At 37.7% G+C, this 24,295-nt stretch overlaps 1 protein-coding gene across 1 annotated transcript in view; it reads left to right on the top strand.

Moving 5' to 3' along the window:
• The first annotated feature begins 9,475 nt into the window (after positions 1 to 9,475).
• Positions 9,476 to 24,295, top strand: part of HCRTR2 (hypocretin receptor 2) — a 1,190,712-nt gene continuing 1,175,892 nt past the window's right edge. Inside the window, exon 1 of the mRNA XM_044063867.1 lies at positions 9,476 to 9,649. Coding sequence (XP_043919802.1) covers positions 9,500 to 9,649 — 150 coding nt within the window. The 5' untranslated portion in view covers positions 9,476 to 9,499. The remainder of the gene's footprint in view (positions 9,650 to 24,295) is intronic.

The following is a 24,295-nucleotide window of genomic DNA, read 5'->3' as shown; positions in this document are numbered from 1 at the left end:
TATCCATCAACAAAATGCCTATATAATCTTATATGTGTACTAAAGGCTCTGTTATGTAGATATTCCTTTTCCCAATGGTAGACTGTCAGATTCGCATATGAATTTACACAGGGGGTGCCCATGGCAACCCCCCATTTCTGTAGATAAATCATGTCCTCATCCATAAGAACATTATTTGATAATATCAAGTCCAACAGTGTGCATATTAAAATGATTTAATTAGTACTATTGTCCCCCATTTCCCTCATCACATCTCTTACTGCCTCTATGCCATACGTATTAGGTATGCAAGTAAACAAGCTTTGTACATCTAGAGTAACCATATAACAGTTACCCAACTCAGGTCTTTCATTTAACTCCCTTAGCTCTTTCAGAAATTGAGATGTATCCTTCAGAATGATGGAAATCTTTCTTACTAATTGTCCCAACTTATTCTCTACATAAATTGAGAGAGGCTTCATAGACCAACCACCTCCATCTGCAATGGGCTTTAAGGGCAGTTTCTGTAGGGATTTATGTATCTTAGGTAACCCTTTAAGATGTGGTATTCTAGGAAATCCCAAAGTAAAAAAAGTATATAATTTCTCATCAGTCTGCACATCAACAAATCATATACACTTTATTTAATACCTTTAACAATGTTCAAATATTGAGCATGAGTTATTAACATATAAGTGTGTGTCTCATTCAACATATCCTGCATGGACTGAATATAATCACATTTGTTCATGATAACCACAGCGCCTCCGTTATCTGCAGGTCTTATACTTAATTTGTGATTGTTCTGCAAGGATCATAAAGCACATTTCTCATTTAACATAAGATTATAAACAGAACCTCTACTATTTACATAAAAAGTGTCACAATTTTTTTTCTCACAGGCTCTAATAAACATTTTCACATGACTAGGTTGTTGTTCTTCTTCTTTCGGCTTTTCCTGGTTAGGGGTTGCCACAGCGGAACTCCAGTCCGCTAATGATTGGCAGTAGATTTTTTTTTTATGCTGCCAAGGTGCCAGCACGACGCCTAACCTTCAACAAAGGCACGCTCATTCACTCATGTCTTTTGAAGGCCACTCGACCCCGGGGAGGACATGCAGACTACACATGGAAGGCGCTCCAGCTGAGAATCGAACTGGAGAACCTCTTGCTGTGACATGACTAGGTATGACAGTTAAAAATAAACTTTTTTTATATAATTTAGTACTTTCATATTTTTTATCATCTTTAAAATACAGTTTTAACGCTATGTTCTGACGAACAGTCTCAAATCTGTTAACAGTTCACTTACTTCACGCACAGAAGGTATAAATGTTAAACCCTTATTCACAAGGCTGTTTCAATTTCACTCAGATGGTAATCAGACAAATTAACTACAAGTTTATTCACTGCTTCTGATTCCTGTTCAGAATTGTTTTCTTCCCTGAAAACTTCCTTTTTCTCCTTCCTCGACTTATCGAGCATTGTTGTTGTCTCTGTGTATTCTGTTTTACCGGTAGGGGTAAAAAACGATCCAGGGTTAACGGAATGAGTTGTTTAGGTCTTGCTCCCTGCATATATATGTCTGAAAAGAATATGTCAGCTTTATGGATAGGTGAGCAAAATTATCACTGTGGTTTGCAATAATTCATTGTGATATTTGGAAAATGAAATTATACACATCATAAAATTAAGCTAAATAATTTTTATGCAACTTACATTTAGTTGCTTCACTGCAGGTCAGATATATTCATTATGTCAAAATTCTAAAACAGATTGTTAAAGATGTGCCATAGTTGATCTATCATGAGGATCAGAGTAAAGTTAGAGATTCTGGGTGAAGGCAGCATGCTGACAGCGGTTTCCTTCAATCTGAATGTTTCCATTAGCACAGTTCTTCAAATAGAAGGGGATAAACCTCTTTGTTTTAGCCAACAGGCTCCAGGGCTTTCTCACTATTGGTAATTGTAACTGTCACTTCCACTTTTTCCTAATTAATTTGAGATGCCTTCTCCTCCTTTTTTTGTGCCCAAGACTCTCTAACTTCAGTACACTGAAAACAGGTTCTTGCTTACTAGCAAGAGAAGATGGTATGTTTGCTTCAACCCCATTTAGAAATTGATACATATTTTTAATTTATTATTTGGTTGCTGAATGTGCCTTTTTGCATATATTTTGACAATAATACTTTACAATTTCTTTGGTTTCATCCTGTATGCTATCAATGAATGTGTGTGTGTGTGTGTGTGTGTGTGTGTGTGTGTGTGTGTGTGTGTGTGTGTGTGTGTGTGTTTGTGTGTGTGTGGGCATGTGTGTGTGTGTGTGTGTGTGTGTGTGCACGCGTGTGTGTGTGCGTGTGTGTGTGCATGCGTGCCTGCGTGTGTGTGTGTGTGTGTGTGTGTGTGTGTGTGTATGTGTGTCTGTATGTGTGGGCACACTTGGATGTTTCTGAATGTGTGTGTGTCTTTATAGGGGTTTGCCTTTGCTAATGCTGTGCATGTCCTGCTAGGGAGAACACTAGCAATAGCGTGATCAGCTCTGACTGCAAAGTGTTTGAAAGACATGACAATGAGCTATTAATGAGATGTTTCCTCTGTAAAACTTTACCATGTCTCTAAACTGAAGATTTTCACCATTGTGCTAAATGATCAACTCATGTTGTGCATTTAGTGTTGGGGTTAGAGGGTCATTGTGAATCCTACCCACACTGATAAAAGTCCATATAGTTTTTCAAAAACAAAATGCAGTGATAAAATTGTGGCTGTTTTTATTATTATTATTGTTATTAAACTGAACTAAAGCATAGCGTTTAAGTTTCTTTGGATTTGGCAAGAAAATGACTAATGAAAGCTCTGTTAACTTACTTCTGTTCAGACAGATGTGTAAGACCTAACAATGTGTCCTGACATGATACCACATATGAACACACATAACCCCTCCAGACACACACACACACACACACACACACACACACACACACACACACACACACACACACACACATCAAAATGATGAGACTCACTATTATTATAATTGTCAAGTGTTTTTTGAATAGGACTTACTTGCACATGCTAACACTACATTGCTGCAACTCTAATTTGGGGGAATTCCCCAAGATGTTGCAGCCTCATATTTAGTATATATATATATATATATATATATATATATATATATATATTCACTCACATACACGCACACACACACACACACACACACACACACACACACACACACACACACACACACACACACACACTCAAATGCCAAATCACCCAAGTATTGCTATACTTTGACTTTTGGTAGACGCATTCTTTTTTTTTTATTTAAAACTTGTGAATAATGGCTTCTGTACAGCTGCTCAATCCACAGATTAACTGTGGACATAAAAGTAAATTTTCTTCTGACAGAATCACTTTCATTTTTGTGAATTAAGAGAATTTTTTGGAAGAACTCCTTTCAAATATAGGAGTAACCTTAGGGTACCAGATAACCTTGGTTAAAAAACATTGCTTTAGCAGCTTACATTAATGGAATTACACAAAAAAGAAGGGTGGCATACCAGTTAAAGGATTAAGTTGCACAAAATTCTGCATATCTTGTTCTAGAGTACCTGATCAGCGTATCCACTACCGTGGCATATTAATGTGGTTTGGGAAGGGAAGTGACTGACAACTTTAATTTCACATGATCTGTTATCCATCATGAAAGAATAGTCTGTCTTGGTTGCCTCTAACCTCACTAGATCATTGGCTGTCTACACCAATGTATCTGAAGTAGGGTTAGAAGCTGTGTTATCACTGTAAGCAGGTGGTGAGGAATGCCCAGTCTGCTACATGAAGAATAAAAACCGCCACATTGTCATCAATATAACTTAGAAACAAAAAAACAACACACTGAAACCACAAAATTATCTGAGATTTTCAGTACTTTCATTTACACTTCAATGTAAGCTTCATCAGGTGAGTATGGCACACCACAGCTGAACTCATCCCTTATAAAACCTAGTAACCACATCATATATTTACATCCAACAAATCAAAAAGTTAAAATAGATATAAAAAACTCAACTACAAAAAAAATTGTCATCATTCACATAAAATACATGTTTAAATGTCTAAATTAATTAATAATATAATATAATATAATATGTAAAACCATTTAATTCATACAAAAGTCATACTAGCTAAATCATTTTAGAATGCAACTTTAAAATACTTAAAATAGATATGTTATCATTCACACTGGGGAATGGGGCAGTTGCATTTAATTTCAACTGCCAATTCCGTTTCTTCAATTCAAGCAAACTCTTTAGGTCACCACCCCACTCCCCTTATAAAATTATTTACTTTCTCCAAAATAAAGAATTTAAATTTCCTAAAATTGCTACAAGTAAAGAATGTTTAAACAAAGCATTAATGTCACCCCCCACCTTAATGAAGTAACAGCATTCATATATACATTCCTTTAAAGTGTGTTCCATCTTACCAATATAAAAAGCAGCACAAGACTTGCATAGCACCACATAAACCACCATTTTAGTTTTTCAATTAAATCTACTGGGACAGTGAAAAAGAACTTCCCCATATGTTCAGCTTTCCAATAATCCCCCTCAAAAATACATTTACATTAGCTGTACTTTCTTCATTCAATCTGTTAATTGATGTATATATTGGCTAAGATTCTAATATAGCCTTAAGATTCCTAACCCATTTTAACACAAGCACAGGTGGGTCATATTATCATGGTTTCATTATTACAATCTACAATAGCATGACAATTCTTATTCATTATGTTCTTAAACTTATGGAACAAACCATATTCCTATAACAATTAGCTCTAGAGCCCAGATCTTCAACCTTCCTGTTAGCAATATTAACCCCTGATATAATGAGTTTAAATCTACCCTGTCTCTTGACTAAGACTATATTAAATATTTTATTAAGGGAACTGGGTATCCTCAATCTTTAAACAATTCTGTTAAAAAATAAACTTATTTCTAAACATAGTATCACATGACACCATTCCTGAAACATTAATAGCTTGCCCCTTAACCAGAAGAAAAAGATTTTAGTTTTGGGATTTTTGTTGTTTTGGTGACAGTATCAGATTACTTTCAAAGTCAAGAATATATATTGATTGTTTCTGTGCAAGTCACCCATAAGTTCCAAATAACACTAGAGTATATTTTTAGGATTTATAGTAAGTCTTATTTTAGTGGATGCAGGGATGATACATATTCTAGTAGGACTCCTTCTGTTGAAAATTTGCATTGAGGGAAATTAATAATAATAAAAAACAGTGGTCATGTGGAAAAAATGCATGTACTGTATGATGATGGCGCCTATCTGAATAATTGCAGTTATGGCTTCAGTGACAATAACGTGAGAAATGGGAACAATAGATTAAAAGGCAGTAGAAGAGAGTGGAAGAAAACTTATGGAAGTTGCAAAGAAGTATGGTCAGGGTTACAGAACAAAAGAGAAAAATAGCAGTGTGGATGAAGATGGTACAGAGTTGCTTACTTGTTATAAGTCAGAGGTGGATGAAAGCAGAAAAACACAGGTTAGGGTAATTGCTACCTCATGACCATCAAAAAAAGAGAGAGAGAGAGAGAAAGAGAAAGATGTTAGATTTGGTTAATTATCTCAAGACATCAAAGAGAGAGAGAAAGAGAGAGCGAGAAAGACTGAAATGAGGTAGACTAAAGAGAAATAGACTGAGAATGACTGGATTATATGGTGACATATTAAATGTGGGGATAAGATATGAGGACCAAGGTGTGAGGTACGGTAAGAATGAGGAATTAGTGAAATTGATGTAGGTACAAAAATAAACATCTTGCTAGAGGTATAACCTTTTAGGCAGAATCCAAAGTTTCAAAGAAATAATAAAAGGAAGAAGAGAGACAATAAAAGGTTCAAAGTGTTAATAAAGGCAAACCATGAAGGAGAGAGACAAATGTGGGATAATGAACAGGAGACCCAGGTTAGGACAATCAGAAGAATGTAAAGAGTAATGGAAGGCTTGGAATGAAGCTTTAATAAAGAGTTTGTAACAGAAGAGTTTTTTTTTGTTGTGCTTTTAGTTGATGGTAATATGAATATTGATGTAATGTATTAGTCATTGGTTACACATGTTAGTACATATTTAGCTGGACTGCAATAGGTGTGGTTTGTGTTTGTCCTTAGTTTGTTTTGTAATACTGAAAAATAAATAAAAGGTATGAAATGAAAATAAAGTATCTAGAAGATGGTGGTGGTTGAGGAACCAAAACATGTTTTCAATAGATTTGAAATGTTTATAGCAAACTTAAATGCAGACAGGCATGATAGTATATGTGTGTGTGTGTGTGTGTGTGTGTGTGTGTGTGTGTGTGTGTGTGTGTGTGTGTGTGTGTGTGTGTGTGTGAGTCTACATTTAGATGTCCATCTGTAAGACATTTGCAAAGCAATCATTTAGGCTCTTTACAGATGATACTCGGTGACTGTTATACTGTGACGGTGGGGATATCCTTATTTGTTGAGACTAGTATATCTGTACGATTTCACTCACCTAACCTATCACTCCACCATCTCTGCTACTTATAGTGGAATAAAACAGCAAATCAGCTATAGCCAAAATTCAGAAGTGATTATAATGTGTGAATTATGTCAAGTTGTTTGTGTCATCATTAGTGTGAATTTATTTTGAATAGTTTATACATGAAAGGTTGCATCTTTTATATATGGATATGTTCTGAAGGAGTGTTGATTAGATCCAGTATAACAGTGAATGCCTCTGGCTAGCAGAAGAGTTAATTTAAAAATTGTGTTTAATCGGCTACATTTTTTTGAATAGTTCCATATTGTGATTTTGAGGTTCCTTGGCAGTTTCTAAAACAGGGACAGTGGCAAAGTGAATCGAAACAGAATACCTTGTTTTATTATATTAAAGCGCTGAACAGAAAAAAATAATTTATCAGATATTAGAGTGGTGATACACATGTAGATTTCATTCTGTGAGATTTTATGCTGCTTGGTAGTAGAAGGGCAAGATAAAAAATGCTAACCCAAAGCACAAACTGTCATTCAAAAATTTAGCCATTAATGTTGGTCAGAAAGAACAGTTTCATGGTTTCAAAGTTTCCATATATTTATTTGACATTTGTTAACCGGGTTAGTCTGGCTGGGCAGTATGCCCTTTTACAGCAGAGACCTGAGGAGAAAAGCTCCATTACAAAAGTCTGAAATACAGTGAGAATTTCAACAATTGGAGGAATTAATGTTTTGCATTATACATAGCTAAAAACAAAAACATCATAAAAATTTGAGACAAACAAGTAACGTCATAGGAACATTCTACAATAATTATGGTGACATGGATTCAAGAGAAGTTATGGCACAAAGAAGTCAGCTTAAGAACCTATCATTATTAAGCTAAAAAGAGGACTTCCATAGCTAAACATATGGCTAAAAGGCCATTCACAATCTAGGTACTGGGTTAATAGTGTAAACTAAAGGACCCACCCAATTGTCCAATGTAGTTTTACATTGCATAATGGTACTATAATGTCCTATTAGTAATAGTTACATATCCCAAAGGTGATTGTAAAATATTCTATGCACATGCAACAGTTATGCAGTTCTAGAAACCTTCTCACAACTGATTATTTCCATGCTTAATAATATTCTGAACTTCAGGTCATGAACTGATCTAAGTTCCAAACACAATTTTCCTCTAAGTCAACAATTGATTGAAAATTGACCAAGTTTGTTCAGCATATTCTGGTATGACGGAGTTTTACAACAAACAATTCTCTTGTTGGGTCGCCTTGAACATTCTCTAAATGGAAAAGATCACTTTTAAGTAAAATAGTTTGATCGAACAAGATGTAAATAGTTTAACAAGAGAATCAGATGACCATGAAGATACAGTATATGTTTTAGAATTAACCCAGTAATAAGTAATGTTTTTTTAACATTATTCACATTTACCTTAAATTTGAATGTGTTGCTAATTCTAATACCCAAGTCATTTTGCTCGACAACCTTACACAATATGGCATTATACAATGAGATTATAAACTCAGGATTTACTGGACAAAGAGACATTGCTCAATTCTTGCTGAAATTAATATTCAACCTCTTGTGTCACTAAACCATTTTATGAATTTAGGGAAGCTTTTGTTGAAAAAAATGTATAATCACTTGGACCAGACATAACAGGACCAATCTTTATATCATCTGTGTAATTTGCCATCTAAAAAGATTTATGAGATGGGATAAAGGAAAATACCATATTAAATAAAACTGGACATAGTATCAAGCCCTGAGGAAAACCTAGCAACATGACTGACCACTTAGAATAAGACCTTCTGATACTAAATAATGGAAATTTATTCTCAAGCCAGCATAATTGTCAGTAGGTATCATGAAATAGGCTGTAAATGAGGGCATGATGCATATAGGGTTGATAGCAAGACTGAAGTTATAGTTTAGGAATGTAAGCAGCAAATGAAGCAGTTATGTGGGAAAGTGAGTAGAAACAGAATACCTTGTTTTATTAAAGCGCTGAACAGAAAAAAAGAAGTTATCAGATATTAGAGTGGTGATACACATGTAGATTTCATTCTGTGAGAGTTTATGCTGCTTGGTAGTAGAAGGGCAAGATAAAAAATGTTAACCTAAAGCACAAACTGTCATTCAAAAATTTAGCCATCAGAAATGTAACTATGTAGCTTAAGCTGACCTACAGTTTTTTTTGTGTGTGTGTGTGTGTGTGTGTGTGTGTGTGTGTGTGTGTGTGTGTGTGTGTGTGTGTGTGTGCGTGTGCGTTTGCATGTGCGTGTGCGTGTGTGTGTGTGTGTGTGTGTGTGTGTGTGTGTGTGTGTGTGTGTGTGTGTGTGTGTTACGTATTGAGAGTCCAGTTTGGCCATAGTCACATTACTAAACTTAAGCATGTCTATTAAATTAATGCTACTGGTTTTGAATCTGATATACCGATAAAAAGCCATCAACAACTGAAGATCAATGCTTGAATCATAGGTTTAAATTTCAATATGGTGTTACTTTGTAACAGAAACATGGCTTAAACAAGTTAAGTGATAAGCAGTTATTTGTCTACCTATCCATATGCTAACTTAACTTACTTCACACAACAAATATGAATAATGGTGCCATGTAAATTGCCTTACTTAGAAAAGATTGTTTGGTTCTGCAGAACTGCTCATACCTCTTCAAAAGGTTATGTAAAGTTGTAGGGTATGCTGCACACATTAATTACCAATATATGCATTAAAGGATTCTAAGTCAATCTGTAGTAACTGTAAGGTACTCAGCCATAGGTTAAAAGGTTTTGCATAATTTTAAAACACATATACAAGAGCTAGTAATGTATATCAGTTAGTGGTTAGTTTCTTACAAACTGATTCATTAAAATAAAGGTAGCACTACTGCTTAATAATTTTAACTTTTCTACATATGACTCATTCAGTATTTTGTTTCATTTTTTCAGTGTGTGTCGCTGTGTGGAAGAATCACCACATGAGAACAGTTACAAACTACTTCATTGTGAACCTCTCTGTAGCCGACGTTCTTGTCACTGTTAGCTGTCTTCCTGCAAGTTTATTAGTGGATATAACAGAAACATGGTTCTTTGGACTGACACTCTGCAAAGTGATACCATATCTACAGGTATTTGTGGTATATACATATTTTAGCCGTATACAGTGACTGTTGATAATACATGTTAAGATGCATATTATATGTCTGTATAATAAGAATTGGAAGAATACTTAAGAAACTTGTTCATTGGTATGTCAGATTGTTATGGTTGCATTTTACATAAGTACATAAAATGTTTCAGACAATCAAAACTGGATTAGTTAAGACACTTTCATAAATGTAATGTACATATATGTAAGTAAAAACTATATCAGAGAGAGACCCTCAAATAATTAATTGATAAATTAATTAATTAATTGATAAATGAATTAAACTCTGCATATGTGCCTATGAAATGAGAAGGAATTATTGATCTTTCCTGTTCACACATGCCTCCAATATTGTGCATACTCTGAAATGTACAGTAATGCAATAGACTGTAGATGATTTATGCCCGCTGTGGAAAGGCTTTCTCCATAGTCATACATAGCAATTTGAGACGAAAATTTAGCTAGATGTACTGTTATGAAAATAATTCAGCAAATTGTGCCATAATTCGGTTGTATCATTTGTATACTTGTATACCTTTCAGTGGTACCTCATACAAATCCATGTCAGACTTGTAAAAGCCTTCCTCCATTGAAATGTATTGAGCACACTAGAAATGGGCCTAAATATGTCATATGATTCAGTAAATTCTAACATAAAGAACAGTTGTGTAATTACCAGTAACAGTAGATGTTCATGGAACATACTGCCTTACTGACATATGGGTAGCAGTGCTCTTTTACCCCACTCTGGCAGGCTACCAAAGCTCAGAGTCCCTCCCACTGCCTGTCTGTTGGTGTTATAGACGTATCATCTGCCAGTGATCTTAACATATCTTATCTACAGTAGCATTAAGGATGATTTATCCACACCCCTAAAACACTATTGAATATCAGCCTCCATGCAGGCTTTGTGCCATGTGAATGGAGAACAGCTACAGTCATTCACCTGCATAAGGCAGGACCTTCCACAGAGCCAGTCAGTTATAGACATAAATCTGACCAGCCTGATATGCAAAGCCCTGAAAATATTTGTTATGGAATTAATCAATAAGGACATAGGAAATCTCCAAACACTACACCCATCTCAGTTTGGATTTGTCAAGGGTAGTTCAAGTTTATTCAGCCTGGTAGATTTTTTGAAAATGTCACCTAAGGAATGGATGATAGTGAAATGGAGTACACTGAATACCTCGACCTGGCCAAAGCTTTTCACACAACTCCCCTTCCAGGCAGCATAGAAAAGCTAAATAAACTGGAAGTAAACCCCTGTGTCACCCACTAGAGTGCCAAATGGCTCACAGATAGGACACAGATAATCTAAATGTGGACGATACCGCCGCAAAGAGACCAGTGACCAGTGGAGTCCCTCAGGGTTATGTCTGCTGTTTGGCATCTACTTTTCTAAAGTAAAATCCAATAACAAAGGCCTTTGGCTGACTATGTGTACAGATGACTGCAGGCTAGGAGCAGAGGAGCAGTCATTGAATCCCCACATGACTTAGCCATGCTGCAGGAAGGTTTCTCTCAAATAAGTATCTGGTGTCAAAATCATGGTCTGAAACTAAATGCCAAAAAATATATTATTGTATCCTTTGGGAAGTCATCTACCCCATGGAACTACCACACTGACAATAAGCCCCCTAAGAGTTGACCCGGTTGTTGATGATGTGAGAACTTATGTGGACAGTGACCTAACATTTGACCAACATGTGCCTTTTGTCCTCCTGTATTGCACAACTTATAAAAAAGGGATTGTGTCTAGCTCTAGGGATGTCATTGTCTCCCTTTACTCAGCCCTCATTAGGCCAATCATTAAATATAATGTCCCCTTTGGCATGTATCTGTCCAGGCACATACAGCAACTGGAACACCCACAGGAATACCTTTCTAAATTGATACATAAGTACATAGATTCATAGGTGTGTACTAGCAATGGCCAGAGAGCCTTTACAAACTTAGCCCAAAAAAATTGCCCGGGCAGCGTGCCACCTGTTGTTAGTTCACAGTGGCTCTATCCAGTAGGGCAGCTGGAATAATCCCTGGAGTGAACCTTCTGTCACCCATCCACTCGTCAAGATTTCTCTTGAAGAGGGCCAGTGAGGTGCTTTGCTTGACATGAATGGGAAGCTTATTCCAGAGTATAAGCAGTCTTTGGGAGATGAACCTGTCCCTCCAGCATCTTCTGTTAATTGTGGTAATTAGATTGTGATCTCTGGAGCGTGTGGCATGGTGGGATTGGGATTTCAAGTTTCTTGAGTCTGTCCATGTAGGGCATATGTTTACAGCCTAGGATCCTTTTTGTGAGGTACTTCTGTGGCATCTCCAGCTGTTGTAGGTGTCTGGTCAGGTACATGGCAAACAGCGTTATATTCGATGATTGGTCTAATGAGGGATGAGTAGAAAGGGATGATGACCTCTTTCTTCCTGGATGTGAAATCTTTGGTTATAAGATGTGTCATGTAGAAGGGCTTTTTGACCACAGTGGCAATGTGGTGGCCGAAGGTGAGTTGTCTGTCGATCTGGGTGCCCAGATCTCCTATGGCCCCTTCAGGGTTCAGTGGGCTTCCATCAATGTGGTAATTCCTGGGAACTGAGTTTTTTCCAGAGGGGATGATAATATATTTTTTGGCGTTAAGCTTCAGGCTGTGGTTCTGACACCAGTCATTGGTGTCAGAGAGGCTCTTTTGTAGGATGTCTGCATCACCTGGGGAGTTGATAATGACTTCTAGCTTGCAGTCATCAGTGAACTTGGGCAGCCAGAATCCTTCTGTGTTGGTCTGGACTTCTGAGAAGTAGATGCCAAACAGGAGAGGGCCCAGGACCAAGCCTTGTGGGACTCCACTCATGACTGGTCGACAGTCTGACTTGGAATCCACAACTTTCACTCCATGGGTCTTGTCTGTGAGCCAATTTACAACCCATCTAGTGATGTAAGGATTAACGCCTAGTTTGGTGAGTTTATCAATGATACCTGAGTTGGGAATGGTATCAAGGGCCTTGGCCAGGTTGACGTAGGGTATATGCACTGCCTTAAACCCATCCACAGCCTTGGTGACTGCCTGGAAGAAGTCAACCAGGTTCAGCAGGCAGGATCTCCCCTTGACAAAGGCAAACCATGTGGGGTCAAGGGTTTGGAGATTGCCTGTATGTTTGTTAAGCAGGTCCATGATGATGCACTCCATAGCTTTGCCTACCAGACTCGTCAAGCTAATGGGGCGATAGTTCCCAGGGTCTGTAGTTGCTCCTCCTTTATGGAACAGGATGACTGTAGCAGTGCATCATTCATTAGGGACATAGCCTGAGGTAAGGCTGGGATTGAGCAGGGCACACACATGTGGTACCAGTTCATTTTGTAGCTCATATAGGTTGCAGCCAGGGATATTATCAGGTCCCATGGACAATGTATTCTTGGCTTTGGACAATGCAGATTTTACCTGTGCCACAGACATGGTGGGTACCAGGCTTACTTCTGGTAATGTGATAGGGCCCTTGGGGGGGAGAGAGGGATAAAGTTGGCAATGAATCTGTCGGACAGTATGTTGGCTATATCTATTGGCTCAGTATAGGAGGTGCCATTGTGCAATAATGCAGAGCAAATCTGGGTATTGCCTTTGAGGTTTTTCATATAGCTATAGAAGACTTGTTTTTGGTGTCAGCTGCAATTCTGCCTTCATAGCTGGCTTTAGATGATTTGATAAGGTATCTCACCTTTTTGTTGAGACTGATAAGGGATTTTTTCCAGTCTTGTGACTTCATTTTTTTCTGCAACAGTTTCTTCCTTCTGTTGTAGAGTTGATTGATGGCTGGGGACCACTAGATTGGCTTCTTTTTTTGGAGGAGATAGTCTTAGTTCTATTTGGTATGGCAAGGTCCATGCATTTGTGTACATGTTCATACAGTGCATTGGTGTGTGATTTAGCAGTCATGCAGCTATTTTCCACTGGCACAGGTGCCAGGAAGTTAGCCACCTCTGTTTTTAGGAGCCCAAAGTCGGCTTTAGAGAAGTTTGTCAGGGTGGTTACCTTAGTCGGGAGTGTAGGTGAGATGGAGATTTCCATGGTGATCAGTTTGTGGTTAGATTTAACCAAGGAGGAATTGACTATAGGTGTGGAGCAGCAATCACCCATGTTGGTGATAACCAGGTTGAGGATGTTGCTTCCTCTAGGGCTTAAACAACATCTACAAGGCTTAAACAACATGTCCTACCTACATAGACTTACTCAAATACCTGCCACTATACTCAGTAACCCACAGACTGCTAAAATATGACCTGCATCTGGTATACAAGACATCATCAGAGCAATAAGCAAAACAGTTTTCTGCAAAGATAGCTGCAGACCAGCAGGTTCACAGGGCAGTAAGGTAATTTTTTTCAGAATGTAGTTAAGATCCCATGAAGGAGGAATTTGCTTGCAAGGGGGTCACGTATGCAATACCCATCTCATGAACTGTTTTACCAAAGAGGAGAAGAAAGATGGATATCTACTGGCAAACAAGCAGAAATGGCTGCTAAATGCACCTTAATGGCCCTATATGATAAGCCATATTGAAAGAGGTCACACAAATTTTTCAAGACTAGATGGATGATATCCGCAAGGGGCCCTCTGTTCCCATTTAGGCAACACTTAGAAAACCTCATCTATTTGTTAATGTAAGATTTTCTAGCAGCAGGTTTTCTGGCCTTCTTTAACACCTGCTGCACATCCTCAAGAAACAAGTATCTAAACAGAATCAAGACTAAACCATCCAGGTTGTCAGTTGTAGCTGTTGCAAACCATTGTGCACCAGTAACCTCTGATACTCTGTGACCAGATCCAGAGCGTGAGGAAGTATATGGTAGTTGCCCTTGGCCAGTACCATTAGAATGAAGAAGGAAGATTACCTGTGCCAATAGGGAGTCACCATAATGACCTTTGACATTTCTTTTTGAATCTTTAGAAGTACCTTATGAATCAGTGTAAACTGTGGAAATGCATGCATGTACATTCGCGTCCAAGGGAAAGAGAATGCTTCTGTCCTTTAAGTATGGCAGCAGTGATATCAGGAACAGAATTTCTCCAGCTGTTTGTTTTGAAAGGAAGCAAACAGATCTATTTGTTTTGTTCTCCACATCTGGAATAGATCCTGAAACATCACTGTATTGAGCTGCTACTCATGTGGGTTTGCCTAGGATCTGCAAAGTCTGTCTGACACAACTTTTTGCTCTGATGGGATGCATGATGCCTGAAGATTCAAAGAATACTGTAAAGACAGATCACAGGCTATCATTGCCAATGGGCACAGAGAGTATGGCCTTGTACCCCCTTGTTAGATGAGGTGCTCCATCACCATGGTGTTGTCCATAACCTCAAGAAGAGGACCCATTGTTGATATGTTGTGAAGGACTTTCAAGGTATGGATCACTGCCAACATTTATTTATTTATTTTACATTTGGTAACCGGGAAAGTCCGACTTGGAACTAGCCAATTTTCAGTGGAGGCCCGGGGAGAAGTGCTCCAGACACATGTCTTTATAATGTGGGAGGAAACCAGAGCACCCGGAGGAAACCCACACAAATGCAGGGAGGACATGCAGACTCCACACAGAAGACACCCAAGCTGAGAATCGAACCAGAGAACCTCTTGCTGTGAGGCGACAATGTTACCACTGCACCACTGCTCCAGCATTTCTTTGATATTTATGTACTTCTGTGTGCCCATGGGTATCTTATTGCATTTGCACTTTTTCTTCCATAGACACAGCTCCCCAAGTGAAGGTGGATGAATCTGTCTGGACAGATTGCACTGGAATGGAAGAGGTGGAAGAAGAGAAGTCCCGGGTTGGCTTAACTCACTAAACTAGGTATAAATCCCTACATCACAAGATGGGTTGCCAACTGGCTCACTGACAGAACCCACACTGTAAAGGTTGCAGACTCCAAATATAACCTCAAAGCAGTGACAAGTGGAGTACCACAGGGTTCCGTCCTGGGACCTCTCCTGTTTGGTATCTACTTCTCTGAAGTACAGGCTAACACAGAAGGCCTCTGGCTTAATGAAGTTCACAGATGACTGCAAACTAGGAGCCATAGTCAAGTCCCCAAATGATGTGGACATCCTACAGAAGGGCCTCGCTGAGACAGATGCCTGGTGTCAGAGCAATGGCCTCAAGCTCAATGCCAAAATGTGCAGTGTCATCCCCTTTGGTAAAAACTCTGTACCCATGAACTACCACATATTCAGCAATCTACTTAACACTGAATGCATGATAACAGACCTTGGGACCCAGGTGGACAGTAGTCTCTCCTTTGATAGTCACATCACCACAGTAGTCAGGAAGTCCTTCTACGTGGCACACCTCATCATAAAAGGGTTCACATGCAGGAAAAAAGAGGTCATTGTTCCCCTCTACTCGACACTCATTAGACCCATTATAGAGTACAATGCCCTTTTTGGAATGTACCTCACAAGACATCTGCAGCAGATGGAAAGGCCACAGAAGTACCTCACAAAGAGGATTACTGACCTCAAACAAATGCCCTACACTGACCGTCTCAAAAACCTCCAGCTTTACTCCATAGCATATCGCCTACTCCAAGGTGATCTCTGCCTAACATATAAAGCTATGTCAAACCCAGAGCTGTTGGACATGCTACACCTAAATTAATCCCAATCCCTCTAAAGTACATGCTCTAGGGACCTAAACCTTGTCACCACAATAAACAGGACATGCTGGAGGGATAGATTCCTGTCCCAGAGACTTCCCATACTCTGGAACAGGCTACTCATCTATATAAAGCAAAGTTCTTCATTGGCACTCTTCAAGAAAAATCTTGATGAATGGATGGGAAATAGGAAATACATCCTGGGGATCACTTCTGTGTCTCTACTCGACAGTGGCACAGGAAAATAACTTTCTTGGGTGGTGTAAGCCAGGGAACTTTGTTGGCTAAGCTTACGTAGGCCCTTGGGCCGATAGCCTAGTACCTACCTATGAATCTATGATAGTCAGTTGTGCTCTCAACCACTGCAACTCTCTTCTGAAGAAGGGCAGTACCAGCAATTGAGACTCCAAGGAATGTAAGTCCAGCGTATCACTGAATTTCATATCACACAAATCATTGAATTTTCCTCATGTGGAAATGGGCCAGTAGGAATCATGGGTGCCATCAGTCCTGGAATTTTTTTGAAAAAAATGTGTCATGGAGACATTGCTCCTGGGGAATTCCTGAAATATCATCTTATAGACTGGACCTTGTTTCTGGGGAAAAAGACTATTCTTTGGTTTGTGTCAATTAAGAGCACCAGGAACATGAGTCTTTGTAAGGGTGTCAGACATGAGTTCTGAAGGTTCAACTTGAACCTTAGCTGAGAGATTAAGGTCAAGATCTTGTCTGGTGATTCCAGACACCAAGATGCAGACTCTGCACAGATCAACACATCATCAAAGTAAGGAAAATTGTGAATGCCAAGATTCTGTCTGTGAGCCACTACTGGAGGAAAGTATTTGGTAAACACTTGAGGGGAATTGGATAGCCCAAAGGGCAATGCAGGGGACTGATAATGCAAGTAAGGCACAATAAATCTCAGATACCTCTCAAAGTGATGAACAAAGGGTATATGATGATATGCATCCTTTAATTCCAAGATCACCATGAAGACATGTTACAACAGAAGCGGAAACACTATCTTCAGTCTAAAAATCTTGAACTTGGGTACCTTGATAAACATATTCAGAAGGATAGGTCCAATACCAGTCTCTTTGAGTACTCCTTCTTTTAGGAATGATGGGAGCTGGGCCGTGGCATTGTCAAAAGTTAAACGGGGGGGGTCATCTTTTTGGAAAACACCTCTTTTTAGGTATGGCAGATTACTCATTCTATGATTTCCTTTTGGTGCCTTGTTTTTTGTTCAGCTGGGACTTCTGTTTGTAGGACACAGAAAATGATCTTGCTTATTAGGTGGAAGTCTGGGGATATTGAATATTTTAGACCCCCTTGCATCCATTTACCCCTGTCATACTAGTGTTTTAGGATCTGATTAGTTACTGAACCAAACATACACAACTAGAATCAAGTGGAGCATTCATAATCTCATTTTTACTCATCAGAAAAAGTATTGGCTGTGGAACTAAGCATACTTCCTTACTATCACAGAAGTCAATGCATTTCTAGACACAATATTGGCCCTCTCCAAGGCACTCTTTTAGATATTTTTAAACACTCAAGAAACATTGGAAATGATCTCTCTGACAAAGTCTCTCTGCTCAGCAAGTAGTGATGCGGTGAACTCTTCTAAACTCTACCCTTACACAAACTTGCATATAAAATACTGGTAGTTAAGCACTTTGTAAGCTACCGTGCTGGAATGTACCGGCTTCTATATCTGAGATTCTAACCACTTGCCTAGTTTGTCTTGAGGGACTGTATTTGATAAAGACATGGGCTTTTTATTGGCAAGGTCACTAATGAAACAGAAGCAAGGTCTTCAGACAAAGGTGCTTGAAGGACAAGCATGACCCAGTACATCCTGAATTTCTTAAACACATTTTTAGGCAGGAGGTCATTCAGCATAGGAGAACTGCAGGCTTCCTTAAAAACATTGTCCAATGCTGAGATAATTGAAAGGAAGTTTGCCATGTCCAAGACCTCATCCCCAGAAGATCATATACCCTGCTGATTTCTGAGGATGTGGATAATTGCTCCAAAATGAACACATCCCTAAATCTAGCCAATATTTGGGAATACAAAAACATCTGTTTGGGCTTCTGAACCTGTTCTTTCTCAGGAGAAATTGACTGGTCAGACACCAACAATTCTAAAACCTCAGATTTTGAATCTCCTTCAATATCAGGATTTTGTGTGGTTGAATGAGAGTAGGATACTTTAAAATAGTTTGGTTCTCCCATTCCTGAGCCAGGCAATAGTGCAGAAACAGATGATGTATCTGACCGTCATGTCATGTACAGTTGTGGTACTGCCACCACAAAAGGATACTTAGAGCCAAAAGAAGGTGAGTGGCCCAGTAGCCTGTCCAAGGCTACTGCAAAGTCACAAGCTATAGGCTAAGACATACATCTAGATTTGCTTTAATGTTTTTTAGGTGAACATGGGGTAGATGGTGGTGGGAGCACCATATCTGAGTCCATGAGATCAGTGTACAAAAAACTAACCAGAGCAATGCCAAATAATGGATGCACAGTCAGCCAGTAAAAAAATTAACACATTCTACTATTCTTCCTCTATATAGTAATCTGAAGGCTATTATTGCATGGGTTACTATATAAAATTACAGTAGTTTCAGTACTACAGTTCGAAGCACAAAATACAGCACACTAATTTTGTTAAAAAGGACTACTTCCAGTCAAGATGAAATATAGCCTAAAACAGTATCAAACAAGAAATAAATCATAAACTGATTTAAAATCTCTGTCAGAAATGTTTAACATGCATAATGGAGCAAAAATCCCAATTTAAGAAAACATCATGTTGTTGCGTCTTTCGGCTTTTCCCAGTTAGGGGTTGCCACAGCGGAACTCCGGTCCGCTAATGATTGGTAGTTGATTTTTACGTGCTGAGTTACCAGCCCTGACGCACAGCCTTCAATACCCATTCACATATGTCTCCACACAGAAGACGCTCCAGCTGAGAATAGAAACGGACAGCGTCTTACTGTGAGGTGACAACGCTATGGCAGCACCACTAGAAAAAATCATGTAAGATGCTATATTCATGCTCATTTACCTTAAATGACCATAACCCAGAAAATGCAATATCAGCAAGTTTTCCTGTGAAAACTTCCAAATGAAGCTTTTAATCAACAGTATAGGCCTTACTCTGTTAGTCAAAGTAAAAAAAAGAATCATATACATTTTTAATCAGAAAAAAAAACAGTCAAAACAGAATACACTATTCAAATACTGAGAGAAAAAAACAGAGAGAGGAAATAAAAACTCAAATTGTTTTCTTATCTGAGCTCAATGGCTGAAGAGATCCATAGTAAGGAGCAGTCTTCCAAGAAATCCTTATCTAACTATGGCTCTAGAAAACTGAAAGAGTCCTGTCCGTATATTTGTAAGGCAGTCCCATTACTGCCAGGTGATTGTTCCATCACACCCACAGAGAGGCAGTGGGTGGGACTCTGAGCTTTAGTAGTCAAGCAGAGGTAAGGTAGTAGGGTACAACTACTGATATGCCGGTAAGGTAATATGTTTGTTGAACATTTATTTTGCGCTGTTGTGCATCATACTGTTATACCTTTGTATGGTACCTCATTCAAATCCATGTCAGAATTGTAAAATATGGCTCCACTGACTTGTATTTGGCATGCTAGAGATATATCTAACATATGTTATGTAATTCGATAAATTTTAACATAACTATTTTCTGTTTTTGTGCATAATGGAATAGCTTTATATGGTACCTCATAGAAATCCTTGTCAAACTTGTAAAATCTTTTCTCTGTTGACTAGTATCAATCTTAGTAGATGTGGATCCAAATGTTTAGGTTCATAGGTAAATAACATGCAGTCAGTCTGCAGAGTATCATATGGTTAGCCAATATTTAGGCGATGATTAAGAGTGAGAAAAAAAACTCAAACTTTACATGTGAGGCAAACATATAAACATCATGCTAACTCTCCTTTGCTGCCATTGCACTGTTATATTCATTCAAGAACTTATCCTTAAAATACTTTAAAGCAACCTAAAATATCCAAAAGAAATATGAAAGTCTGGAAGTTTTTGCTACCAATCTCCCACCTCATTCAGACTTGCATCTCAGTATGTTCAGTCTTCTTAAACATGTCAATAGATATTTTTGTATGTTTTGTTGATCAAGAAGTTACTTCAGTCTCCAATTTAATTGCAGTATTTCTGAAGGAAAACATTTTTTACCTGCTTATCATTCCATCTGTAATTGTTTCTTTAAAAAAAAACTTTTTATTAATTTTAAAACAAAGATTGTACAAACTTATTTAAAGACAGATAGAACAAAAACATAACTATTTACAAATGTCCACAACAAAATCAAACAGAGAAAACTAAATCATTGAAATTTATCCAGTAAATCACTTAATTTTGATCAAAATCTAAACTGGTGAGTAATATTCAAAGTTCTCATTTTGGCAGTTGACAATTCTTTTTACAGCCATTTTTTTTTGCTAAATGAATGAATTCAGTGAAAGAAAGAGTAGTTTTAGATTTCCGATTCTTTGTAACTATTTTTCTTACTATAGCTAAAATGAACCAAAGGAGAGGCACCTGCACCCTAGGAACAGAATTCAGAATGGGAGCATTAAATAAGATCAAAGAGTTAGAAATTATACAATTATCTGTCCAGAAAGCTTGGGAAACATTTCTAAATTCAACCTAAAAAGGAGTTGCTATTTTACAATCCAATATCATATGAAACCAGTCTGTGTTGCATATTTAGTTACACCTCCAACAATTAATTTTCCCGTAGTTATATATTATGTGTCATGGCTTAGTGGTAAATCACTTTGTGTATGGTGTGCAGGGTCCTGGGTTTGAGCCTTGCAGAGGCTGTTTATTCTCCAGCTTTACTCCATTGCATACTGCCTACTCAGAGGCGATCTATGCCTGACATACAAGGTCATGTCCAACCCAGAATTGATGGACATGCTCCACCTAAAGAAAACCGTATCCCCTCGAGCCACATGCTCTAGGGGTCTAAACCTCACCACAACAAAAAATAGGACCTGCTGGAGGGATAGATTCCTGTCCCAGAGACTTTCCATGCTCTGGAACAAGATTCCAATCTACATTAGGCAGAGCTCCTCACTAACACTCTTCAAGAGGAACCTCGATGAGTGAATGGAAAACAGAAAGTTTACCCGGGGGATCACTTCAATGGCTCTGCTAGACAGAGGCTCAGGGAACTAATCTAACGGAGTGGCGAAAGCCAACACAATTCCGGCTAGGCTTATAAATGCCTCAGGGTAGATAGCCTAGTACTCACCTATGAACCTATGAACACCACTTTATGTGGAGTTATTAAAAGCTCTGTGAAGAAATTTCCATGTATATATTTTCCAATAAAGAGAAGAAGTTTGTTTTCCTGCAAATTTAAGAATTAAGCATTTATCTTCATCAGAAAAGGCCTTCTTAGTAATATATGTTGAGTAATTCCAAAATAATGAATCTGCGGAACCAAACTCGACTGTTATTATTTTATAAATTATTGACAAGTATGATCTATTCTTATTTGAGTTACTATTAATTCTGAAAAAAAAAATTAAGTATCATTGGAATATGCTTTGTTTGAAAATCCATGGATATTTTGATTTTCTCATTAACATATTTCTTTTCTTACAAGATTGTAGTCAGCCAATTATTATTTTCTAAACAATGTCTTGCAAGAAGATAATCTATATAATGTGATTTATTGCCAATTACTGTAAGAATTGATGCCAAAAGATTAAATTTGCATCTCTATGGTATAACGTTTTGTTTATATTAAAAGTTCCAAAATAACTCACTGCACATGATATAGGTAACAATAAAAAATAACAAATATTTAACTATATAATTAGAATCCATTAATCTTTTATAATTTATAGAGATGTAATCAGTGAAGGGAGAGGAACAGTATTTTTTTCTTTTCATTTAACCATAAGAATTTCAAGATCCAATAAAATGTATTAATTCCAAATTTAGAGAAAAATTCTATAGCATAGCTATTATTATTTCTTAATCTTTCATGAATGGATTTCTAAGTGGATTGTTAAGAGGAATTTAACCATAGAGATATTGCATTGAGAATTATGAATTTGGAATATAACTCAACATTTTGAAAACTTAATCCACGTTCTTGCCAACTTTTAACATGCCAGTCAAAGCATATTCTTGATTTATTAGGGAACCAGAGAAAATTAAGTAGAATATAATTTCATTTCATAAAGATTATTCTAGTAGGTAGAATAATTAGTGATTGTAGACAGAAAAGTATATTTGGTAGTATTATCATTTTTATTAAAGTTAGTCTATCTTCCATTGTAAAATAATGCTCCAATTTGTTGTGTCTTTCGGCTTTTCCCAGTTAGTGGTCGCCACAGCGGAACTCCGGTCCACTAATGATTGACAGTTGATTTTTACGTGCTGAGTTGCTAGCCCTAACGCACAACCTTCAACGAAGTTATGCCCATTCACGCATGTCTCCACGCAGAAGACGCTCTAGCTGAGAGTCGAACTGGTCAGCGTCTTACTGTGAGGCGACAACACTATTGCAGCACCACCACCGCGGATCTTAGTAACAGTGCGTATTAAATTACTATAGTTTACTGCTATTGAGACTTTTACAGTAGATTTAATTATAATTCCAAGATAATTAACTTCTAACTTGTTCCAAATAAAATTCTTATTATCAGGGTTAAACATTTAACCTGATGCTTTTTCAAAGTAATTAATAGTCTTATTTAAATTTTCTGTTGAAGCTTCATCACCAAAAATGCCATCTGCAAATAATTGAATTTTGCTGGAATAACTTTCATCTATCAAGAATCCCAGAAGTGCGCTATTAGATCTAATAAAGGTTGTGAAAGGTTCAAATGCTAAAGCAAATAATAGAGATAAGGGAGAGCCCTGTTTTGTACCTTTTATTAATTTGAAAGAGCTAGAAAAGAAAGACCCAATTTTAATAAAATAGAATGAATTACTGTGTAGATTAGTTATAAGTTTTAAACAAATCTAGGGAAAATGCAGATTGTTTAAGTGTTTTGAACAAATAATTCCAACTAATAGAATCAGAAACCTTATTTATATCTAGATTTAGTATACTTTTTTATTAGTTAGATCTATTAAAATATTAAGCCTAATTATGTTATCCTGAACCTTTCTATGTTGTATAAAACCAGTCTGATCATCATTTATTAATCCTGGCATAATAAGGTTCAATCTTTTTGCAAGAATAGACATAAATATTTTATATTCAACAATGAATAATGAATACTGTGGGAAGAACATAAGTTAGAATCTTAATTTAGTTTCAAGATAGGAGATATCAGGGAATATTTCCAAGGGGGGTGGTTGACATATGTTTAACTGTTCAAAATCTTTTAATAGGATATATAAAATATTCTTTGGGAACAATTTATATAATTCTGGGAATATACCATCAAGACCAGGAACTTTATTTGGTTTAGTATCATTACTTTTGTGATGCCCGTGCACTGGCCTAGTAATCAAGGATCCTCAATCCTCACCACTAACACCAGTGAGGGGGTGTCCACATTGGGAAGGATAACAAACACACCCACAGTAAAGTACAATTTCTCGTAAGAGCACACAGGGATCACAGTCATTCTGGGGCTGGTTTCTCCCTTTCTCTCCAGGTCCCCAATAAGACTCCTCACTGGCATAGCTATAAGGTACACATCTCAGCGTAGTGGTCAAGTTAAAATCTCCAACACCCTCTCTCTCCAACCAGAGCTTTGAGTCCCTGGTCAAGTAGCTGAAACACACACACACACACACACACACACACACACACACACACACACACACACACACACACACACACAAACACACACACACACACACACACACACTTTAAGATGTAAGTTAAATACAAATGCACAGACACTCCTGGGGAAGGCTGGCACAGGTTCTCCAGCTATGCCCCTTCCCAC

This window comes from Protopterus annectens, chromosome 2.part2 (genome assembly GCF_019279795.1).
Source record: "Protopterus annectens isolate FY-2018-M chromosome 2.part2, PAN1.0, whole genome shotgun sequence".
Taxonomy (NCBI): Eukaryota; Metazoa; Chordata; order Ceratodontiformes; family Protopteridae; genus Protopterus; species Protopterus annectens.
This window is presented reverse-complemented; position numbering and strand designations above follow the sequence as displayed.